Source organism: Mandrillus leucophaeus, unplaced genomic scaffold, assembly GCF_000951045.1.
Source record: "Mandrillus leucophaeus isolate KB7577 unplaced genomic scaffold, Mleu.le_1.0 Scaffold4, whole genome shotgun sequence".
Lineage (NCBI taxonomy): Eukaryota > Metazoa > Chordata > Mammalia > Primates > Cercopithecidae > Mandrillus > Mandrillus leucophaeus.
Genome location: NW_012104253.1, coordinates 1905134 through 1914751, shown reverse-complemented (window position 1 = coordinate 1914751; position 9618 = coordinate 1905134). Strand labels below are relative to the sequence as shown.

The 9618-nt window shown below is 45.6% G+C and overlaps 2 protein-coding genes across 15 annotated transcripts in view; one reads left to right on the top strand and one right to left on the bottom strand.

Annotated features, from left to right (window-relative positions):
- The window catches only part of HSP90AA1 (heat shock protein 90kDa alpha (cytosolic), class A member 1), a 70183-nt gene extending 67082 nt beyond the window's left edge, over positions 1–3101 (bottom strand). Inside the window, exon 1 of the mRNA XM_011991599.1 lies at positions 2525–3101. The gene's annotated coding sequence lies outside the window, so the exon portion shown is untranslated. The remainder of the gene's footprint in view (positions 1–2524) is intronic.
- WDR20 (WD repeat domain 20) overlaps positions 3101–9618 on the top strand; it is an 88589-nt gene continuing 82071 nt past the window's right edge. For 8 of the 14 annotated variants that reach the window (XM_011991606.1, XM_011991601.1, XM_011991600.1 and 5 more), the window contains exon 1: positions 3101–3454. In XM_011991606.1, coding sequence (XP_011846996.1) covers positions 3206–3454 — 249 coding nt within the window. In that variant the 5' untranslated portion in view covers positions 3101–3205. The remainder of the gene's footprint in view (positions 3455–9618) is intronic. The other 6 variants (XM_011991603.1, XM_011991610.1, XR_001007290.1 and 3 more) reach the window with 3 other exon arrangements.

Below are 9618 nucleotides of genomic sequence, written 5' to 3'. Positions count from 1 at the left end.
GGTGGGCGGATCACCTGAGGTCAGGAGTTTGAGACCAGCCTGGCCAACATGGTGAAACTCTGTTTCTACTAAAAACACAAAAATTAGCTGGGTGTGGTGGCATGCGCCTGTAATCCCAGCTACTTGGGAGGCTGGGGCAGGAGAATCGCTTGAACCTGGGAGGTGGAGAAGTGAGCTGAGACTGTGCCACTGCACTGAAGCCTGGGCAACAGAGTGAGACTCTACCACAAAAAAATAAAAATAAAAATAAATTCCCGGTTTGAAATTGAAAATCAGAAATAAAATTAGGTCAGGCCCATTGATTTATTTATCTACTTATTTATTTATTTCCCGAGATGGAGTCTCGTTCTGTCGCCCAGGCTGGAGTGCAGTGGTGAGATCTCGGCTCATTGCAACCTCCACCTCCCGGGTTCAAGCAATTCTCTTGCCTCAGCCTCCCGAGCAGCTCGGATTACAGACATGTGTCACCACGCCTGGCTAATTTTTGTATTTTTAGTAGAGATGGGGTTTCATCATGTTGGCCAGGTGATCTCATACTCCTGACCTCGTGATCCGCCCGCCTCGGCCTCCCAAAGTGCTGGGATTACAGGCATGAGCCAACATGCCTGGCCATTCAGGCCTAGTTATTTAGTTTTGGGTGTTACTTATTGAATCTTTGAATATGGGGGAAGAAAGCTACGAGAGAAAAAGAATAAAAACAGAGATTATTCAAAGGCTATGCGTGGGGTCGGGTACAGTGGCTCATGCCTGTAATCCCAGCACTTTGGGAGGCCAAGGAGGGCAGATCACAAGGTCAAGAGATCAAGACTATCCTGGTCAACATGGTGAAACCTCATCTCTACCAAAAACACAAAAATTAGTTGGGCATGGTGGTGCACATCTGTAGTCTGAGCTACTTGGGAGGCTGAAGCAGGAGGATCACTTGAACCTGGGAGGCAGAGGTTGCAGTGAGCTGAGATCACATCACTGCACTCCAGCCTGGTAACAGAGCAAGGCTCCGTCCAAAAAAAAAGAAAAAAAAAACCAAAGGCTATGCATGAGACAAAGTGAATAGTCTATTACTGTGATTATAATAAAATGTTGAATTTATATACGGTAAATCTTGATAGAATGCTTAGATTACATAGGTATTATGGGAAATAGAATGTTGTGGTTAATTAAGGAATAATACAAAATTTTGTTTTAACTTTTGCTTACTGGGTTTTTTTCCCCCATATATATATACACATATATATATATTTTGAGACAGAGTCTGGCTCTGTTGCCCAGGCTGGAGTGCAGTGGAGCGATCTCGGCTCACTGCAAGCTCCACCTCCCGGGTTCACGCCATTCTACTGCCTCTGCCTCCTGAGTAGCTGGGACTACAGGCCCCTGCCACCATGCCCGGCTAATTTTTTTGTGTTTTTAGTAGAGACGGGGTTTCACCATGTTAGCCAGGATGGTCTTGATCTCCTGACCTCGGCCTCCCAAAGTGCTGGGATTACAGGCGTGAGCCACTGTGCCTGGCCTTTTCCCCCCAAAATATTATTACACTTTTTTCCTCTTGATAATTAGGAAATACAGATAAATTATTTTTAGAAGATTCAAGATGTCACTATCCTTCAGGTTGATTATTGTAAAATATGTGTTTTCAATGTAAAATAGCACAGTTACGGAGTTTGGGATCTAGCCATGGGAACCACAGAACATACCTTGGTGTATTAAGATTTCCGATCTCGATTTGACTTTTAGGGAAAGTCGGATAACATCGAAACAATTCTAAGAAAAAATTTTAAGCATTTCTAAGGCTCTATTAATTAAGTAGGACTTCAGTGCTTTTTTTTTCTTTTTTTTCCAACACAATGGAAATGTATTATTACATCATTGGCACAGTTTCTATTGGTATTGCTTTATAATACAGAAGATGTTTATGATTTAGATTCCTCCTACTTTAGAAATTCCCTCCATTCACTTCTTTTGTGTCCCTCAACATATAATCTGAACTTTCAGGAATAGTTGATTCTTGGTGTTACAGATGTTGGCTTCCCTCCTCCCTGGAATTCTATTAGAATGTTTCTGTCACTTTAGAAACTTTCCTATTCTGGTGCAACATGCCAAGAAACCCAGGTATAAAATAGTGATTGTTTAATCTTACTTTGACACGTGTGCCCGTTCTTACAAATCTAGACCCTGTACATTACATGCATACAACTATCCCTATGGATCTCCTAGTAAATAATCTCACTGACTCCACCTGAGGCTTCTGGAAAAAAAAACCAATTACCTTAAATTTTATTAAGAGCTCTTCGTAAACTACTGAGCAAGAGAAGTGAATCCTGCATAGATTCAGTCCCCGGTTCCCAGAGCGCTTCCCCGCCGCGTGTCTCTGAACAGTTGGAAAGGACAAACCTCCGCTAAGAAGCGGAGGCCGCCAGTGCTCACCACACATAGGAATTAGGATATTCATGCTGTACCACATTCTTCTCTCCCCCTACCCGGCCTGAAATAAAACATAGTGAAGCGTAAATCTTGAGTCCTTCGGTACCTTCTCAGAAACGGCGGCGAGGAGGCTTCCAAGGGGCTTGCTTCCTGACCGGGGATCAAGACGGTCGGGCGGGTAGTCAGCACTCTCTCTGGGCGGGACAGTCCCCGTCCCAAAGGGAGGGCCCAGGAGGGGTGGAGCCGTCCCCGCCCGAACACAGGGGCATCCGCGCTCCCTGTAGGGTACCCCGCGTGCTGGCCCCGAAGCGGTGGCAGTCGGGGTGGCGCTCTTCCTCCGCTCTTTGGGGTCCCGGCGCCCCTCAGGGCAGGGGGGAGACCGCTGAGGAAGCACCCTCAAGTTCACCTCAGGCTCCTGACACCAGCCCCGCCGCGGTTCCCCCTGATCGGCTTTCCATTGGTCCTAGTGGCTGCGGAACCGTCAACTAGACCCCACCGGCTGGAACCGACATCACCTGGGAAGCAGCCGAGCCGCCCGGAGGCCACGCCCGGGGGAGGAGCCTGCGGACGCCCAGCCGGGTGGAGCACGCCAGGTGAGCACGCCTGCGCAGTCGGGCCGTAAACAAGCCCGCCCCTTCCCTTCGGCCCGCCTTCGCGGGGCTGGCCCGCGGGTGGGAGGGGCGACAAGGAAAAGGCAAGGGGTGGGGGAAGAGGGAGCACCGAGAACAGCGCCTGCGCGGTGGGCGTGATCCGGGCACTTAGGGCAGGATGAACGCTGCTTTCCAAGATGGCGACGGAGGGAGGAGGGAAGGAGATGAACGAGATTAAGACCCAATTCACCACCCGGGAAGGTCTGTACAAGCTGCTGCCACACTCGGAGTACAGCCGGCCCAACCGGGTGCCCTTCAACTCGCAGGGATCCAACCCTGTCCGCGTCTCCTTCGTAAACCTCAACGACCAGTCTGGCAACGGCGACCGCCTCTGCTTCAATGTGGGCCGGGAGCTCTACTTCTATATCTACAAGGGGGTCCGCAAGGTACCGACCCGGGCGTCACCGGGGTCAGCCAGCGGCGTAGGTAGAGGCGGGAGCAGGGCGGTGACAGTGGGGCCAGGGTGACCGAGAGGGGTGGCCGTCGCTCTTACTTTTGAGTGGGCCGGTAACTCCCTCCACTGGGGTACTCCTGAGGAGAGGGGATTCAGGAGTAAGGAGGGTGGTGGCGGTGGCGTTTCGAAGGGGTGGGGGCTGTGGAAAGGGACCGTGGGACGCGGGGTTCTGGCTGGGAGGCTCCCAGGGGAGCCGGCTGCGTCCCCTCCAGCCTGGTCCATCAGGCTCTGACATGGCCAGGGAGCGGGCCTGCGAGTCCCCGGAAGAGGTGGGGTGGCCGTCTTGTCTGCTTCGATTGCCTCGCCTCCCTGGAGGGTTGGAAGTCTCGCCCTGGGTTAGAGAACAGGGGCGCAAGACGGCTTAACAAGATCTCTGTAAGGCGGAACTGGGGCCGGGAAGCGGAGGACTGAGACTAGGTCAGAAAGAACCTGCTCGGCACGCAGGGCTACTCCACCTGCTGCCGCACTGACACTTCCTAGGAGCCTCTCCTGGTGTTAACATTTCTATTTCCAAAAACATCCGCGGGAGGTCGGCTGTCAGTGTCCGCCGAGGGGACGTTCTGAAAGACTGTTAAGGAGAGTCATCTTGTCCCTTGTAGTATGCGAAGGGCTGAGTACTACAGTTGAAATGATGTTTGCAGTGAACTAAGCTGGTTCAGAGGGGTTGTGTGTGAGAGTGCCCAGATTAGTCTTGTCCAACAAGTCAGACTGTGTCCCAAACGGGGAGGGATAATGCCTTAAAGGCTACTTTAAAGGGACCATCCTTCTTGGCGGGCGAGTTACCAGTAATTCTCTGAAGCATATAAGCATCCTTTAAAAGTATCTCTTTAAAAGCAGCCATTTATTAGAGCTTTTCTTTCATTGGCTATGTAACTATGTTTTCACTGAGAATTGCTTAGTTTTGAGATTGTAGTCTTTGACTTGATGTTATGGAAGAGTGAGGAAATAAATGCATCCCACAGCACCTCCAAATAGGACAAGGTGATAAAAGATTAATTCGCAAATGCATGTTAGCATGAAAATAAATTGTTCATATTGAAGAGTGAACATTCCCTAGGATTTCATATAGCCAGATCCAGTGCAGGATTTTCGCTTGTTACAAGAGCTAGGGAAATGACAGTGGTATCTAAATGTAGCAAAGTTGTTTCTTTCATTCACTGTGAATCTTTTTTATTAGTGTTTATGATAATAAGTGTACCACTGTATTTAGAGTATACTATTGGAAGTTATTGAGGGTAAATCGCTTGACCTTTTTTTTTTTTTTTTTTTTTCCTCTTTTGGAATTGCAAACGCTTGAAGTAGTCTTCAGTCTAGGGGCTGAAGTTTTACTCCTACTCCCAACTTTGTCACTGACTTGTTGGGTGACCTTGGATAAGTTATTTAACTTCTATTTGCACCTCTTTAAAAAGGGAATGTTACAGTGCACATTGTAACTAATAATATAATAATCGTAATGAATTTTAAGGCTCTGAAACACTCAGTAGATGTAAAATATAGTTAAAGAAATACTAAGAGTAACTGTCAAATAAGAAGCTGCCGTCTTGACGTTGATATTCAGAGTGAAAGGATTTATTTTGTCTCTGGAAATTAAGTTTAGAATTTTAAGTTTTAAAAATTTATATAAAAATACAATGTGCTTAAAAACTAAATTCACTAATTAGCAATTATTAATGCAGGAATTACTTTAAAATTTTTTTTCTTTGAAGGTTATTACTTCTGAAGCATCCTAATGGCAAACCTTATCTGGATCTGGTAGCCCTGGTTTACATCATAAAGACAAGTTTCTTGCCTGAAAGTATCGTTACGATAGTGTTCTCTTTTAGTGGGACGCTATTCCCTGAAGGGTAAAAGGAGGCAAGGCTTTTAAAACTACACCAAAAAATTATTTTAAACAAGATAAATCTGAAATACGTGAATTGCCCTTACCTGCATAATTTGAGTGTTTTAACGTTTTTTTGGGTAAAATTTCATTTTCATGTGGTAGTATCATAGATACATTTGCATTATGTTGCAGATGTTTCTGCTCTCTTTTAATTGTAACTTAAAATTTTTTTTCCATTAATGAGTTTGCATTTATTGTTATTTCTGAGTGTAAGTGATTTTTTTGTGGCTATTTTCTGATTTAAAATATAGGAAATAAATTTTCCTTAATTGGAAAACCAAGATTTACTCTTTAGAGTTAGTAGTTATAAACCTATTTTTGACCGATGGCCATTAAACATGTTTTTATTTTTGTTTTTAGAGACAGGATCTCATTCTGTTGCCTAGGCTGGAGTGCGGTGGCATGCTTATAGTTCACTATAGCCTCAAACTCCTGGGCTCAGATGATCTTCTCACTTCAGCCTTCCTAGTGGCTGGAACTACAGGTGTGCACCACCATGCCTGGCTAATTAAAAACAAAAAAATGTTTTTTAGAGATGGAGGTCTTGCCGTGTTGCCCAGGCTGGTCTTGAACTCCTGGCCTCAAGCGATCCTCCCACCTCAGCCTGCTAAAGTGCTGAGGTTATAGATGTGACCCACCACACCCAGAGCACAGTTGGCTGTTTTTTTGTTTTTTGTTTTTTTTTTGAGATGGAGTCTCGCTCTGTCGCCCAGGGTGGAGTGCAGTGGCAGGATCTCAGCTCACTGCAAGCTCCGCCTCCTGGGTTTACGCCATTCTCCTGCCTCAGCCTCCCGAGTAGCTGGGACTACAGGCGCCCGCCACCTCGCCCGGCTAGTTTTTTGTATTTTTTAGTAGAGACGGGGTTTCACCGTGTTAGCCAGGATGGTCTCGATCTCCTGACCTCGTGATCCGCCCGTCTCGGCCTCCCAAAGTGCTGGGATTACAGGCTTGAGTCACCGCGCCCCTCCAGGTTGGCTGTTTTGACTATTTTTTTTTTTGTCCTTTGAGGGGTGTACAATTTTACAATAATAATAATAATTATTATTATTATTATTTTTTGAGACGGAGTCTCGCTCTGTCGCCCAGACTGGAGTGCAGTGGCCGGATCTCAGCTCACTGCAAGCTCCGCCTTTCGGGTTTACGCCATTCTCCTGCCTCAGCCTCCCGAGTAGCTGGGACTACAGGCGCCCGCCACCTCGCCCGGCTAGTTTTTTGTATTTTTTAGTAGAGACGGGGTTTCACCGTGTTAGCCAGGATGGTCTCGATTTCCTGACTTCGTGATCCGCCCGTCTCGGCCTCCCAAAGTGCTGGGATTACAGGCTTGAGCCACCGCGCCCGGCCTACAATAATTATTTGGATTATTCAGAAGATCTAATTTAGATGTATAAATTCAACTTAAGTCTGCGTGTAAAATGAGTAGAAAATAGGTGTTTTAAAGAACTTAAATCATGAATTACGTGCTACCTTTCCTGAGAAAAAACATGGGGTCCTGGGGAAATGGAGTAGGTGAGGAAGTAGTCTAACATTCAGGCTAAGGAATTGCAATCTTGAGCCTTTTAAAAGGTTTACAGGTGTCTGGAGTTAGAAGGAACTTTAGAGTTTGTTATTTCACCCTCGTCAGAGAACCGAGGCCAGAGAGGGGATGCAAACCTGTTAGAATTTTTTCTCATAGTAAGGAAAATGAAGCACAGCTGAGTCTAAATTATCTTAGAAGAGACTGATCCGGCTTTTTGATCACAGGGATATCATCATATATTCCAAGAACTTATAGAAATTACCCCGGCATTTTGCCATGTATTATTTTATTAAATTCTTGAGGTAGATTAAAACATCTTTTCACAATTGAGGAAGTTTAAAATGGGGTTTCTTATGTGAGGAGATGTAGTTTGGCAAATTTATTTAACTAAAGACAGTATTAACATTGATTTCATACTGACACTAATCATTTCACCAGATTTGAGTGACTACTGTGATAGTAACGATACTAGGCAAGGTGATGTGAGGTATTCAGAGCTAAATAAGACCCTGTCCCTCTCCCCAAAAGACTTTCAATTACTAGCTTTCAGACATCTTTATTACATACTTTGTTCTTCTTTTTTTTAAAAAAGAGGTTGTGGTCTGGTGCAGTGGCTCACGCCTGTAATCCCAGCACTTTGGGAGGCTGAGGTGGGAGGATCGCTTGAGCCCAGAAGTTTGAGACCAGCCTGGATAACATATCAATACCCTGTGTCTACAAAAAAAAAAAAAAAAAAAAATTAGCTGGGCATGGTGGTATGTCCCTGTAGTCACAGCTACTTGGGAAGCTGAGGAGGGCTCTTGAGCCCAAGAGTTAAGGTTACAGTGAGCTATAATTGTGCCACTGCACCCCAACCTGGGCAACAGAATGAGACCCTGTTTTTAAAACAACAAAAAGGGGGAGCGGGGCTGCACGCCGTGGCTCACACCTGTAATCTCAGCACTTTGGGAGGCCGAGGCGGGTAGGTCACTTGAGATCAGGAGTTTGAGACCAGCCTGGCCAACATGGTAAAACCCCGTCTCTACTAAAAATACAAAATTAGCTGGGCGTGGTGGTGCTCACCTATAGTCCCAGCTACTCGGGAGGCCAAGGCGGGAAAATCGCTTGAACCTGGGAGGTGGAGGTTGCAGTGAGCCGAGATCATACCACTGTACTCCAGCCTGGGCGACAGAGCTAGACTCTTTGTCTCAAACCAAAAAAAAAAAAAAAAAAAGGTTGTTTTTAGGATATAGGATAAAAGATGCCAAAGGTAAGGTAGCTGGGCTTATTGGACCAATCCTCTCTCCTCATTTTATGGATCTCTGTTTTTATATAAATACGAATGGCCTCCATTCAGATCTCAGCTTAACCATCACTTCCTCAGGAAATTTTGCTTTGAATCCCCATGGTGTAACAGTTTTCCTCTATTACTTGGTTTTTTGTTTTGTTTTGTTTTTTGAGGCAGAGTCTTGCTCTGTTACCCAGGCTGGGGGCTCACTGCATCCTCTGCTGCCTGGGCCCAAGTGATTCTTATGCTTCAGCCTCTTGAGTAGCTGGGATTACAGGCATGCGCCACTGTGCCTGGCTCATTTTTGTATTTTAATAGAGACAGGGTTTTGCCATGTTGGCCAGGCTGGTCTGGAACTCCTGGCCTCAAGTGATTCACCCGCCTCAGCCTCCCAAAGTGCTGTGATTACAAGCCCTATTATGTGTATGTGTTCTTAGAGCATCCTGTACTTTGCCTTCCTAGCACTTTTCTGAATTTGTAATTCTGTGTGATGATGCAATTGTGCCTTCTGTAAACAAAGCTCCCTTAGAATAGGGACCTTATCTTTCCTTCTCTCCATCTTCTCAATGCCCAGTGCAGTGTCCAGTTTAGAGTTAGGCCCTTACTGTGTATTTGTTGAGTGGATGACTGAGTAAAGCCATGTCTATGCCAAACTTGAAAGAGATCTTTAGAAGCTGAAAAACCTATTCAATTTTGGGCCCGAAAGTAACTTGGGTATTTTTTAATAGCTCATATCTTTTAAAAGACATTTAAAAATATTGCTAGTAAGTAACAAATTTAACCTTCTTAAAATAGGGAAATTGTATAAGAGACAATGAAGTAATAGTAAACAATTGATACAGATTACTTTTGATCTACTTCTGTCAAACTATGTCACCTACAAGATCCATGTACAACTTTTAAAAACTGTACTCAGGCCAGGAGTGGTGGCTCAAACCTGTAATCCTAACACTTTGGGAGGCCGAGGCGGGAGGATTGCAGGAGTCCAGCCTGGGCAACACAGTGAAACCTCATGTGGGTTCGAGACCAGCCTGGGCAACATAGTGAAACCCTGTCTCTACAAGGGTGGGCGTGGTGTCATGTGCCTCTTGTCCCAGCTACTTGGAAGGCTGAGTTGGGAAGGTCACTTGAACTGGGGAGGTTGAGGTTGCAGTGAGCTATAATTGTGCCACTGCACTCCAGCCCGGGCAACAGAGTGAGAGCCTGTTTCAAAAAAAACCAAAACAATCAATAATAAACAAAAACTGTACTCAGAATGACTTAACATTCAAGCCAAAGAACCTTCCTACCTCCCCACATCTTAAGATTCCAGGCCACAAATGTACTGCCCAGAGAAGTTACTGAAGTGATAACTACAGGAAGTAGGAAGTAAATTTAGAGGGTTCTAAGGTTTTTCCAGCTCTAAAGGTTGTATGATTCTGTGCTCAGGTT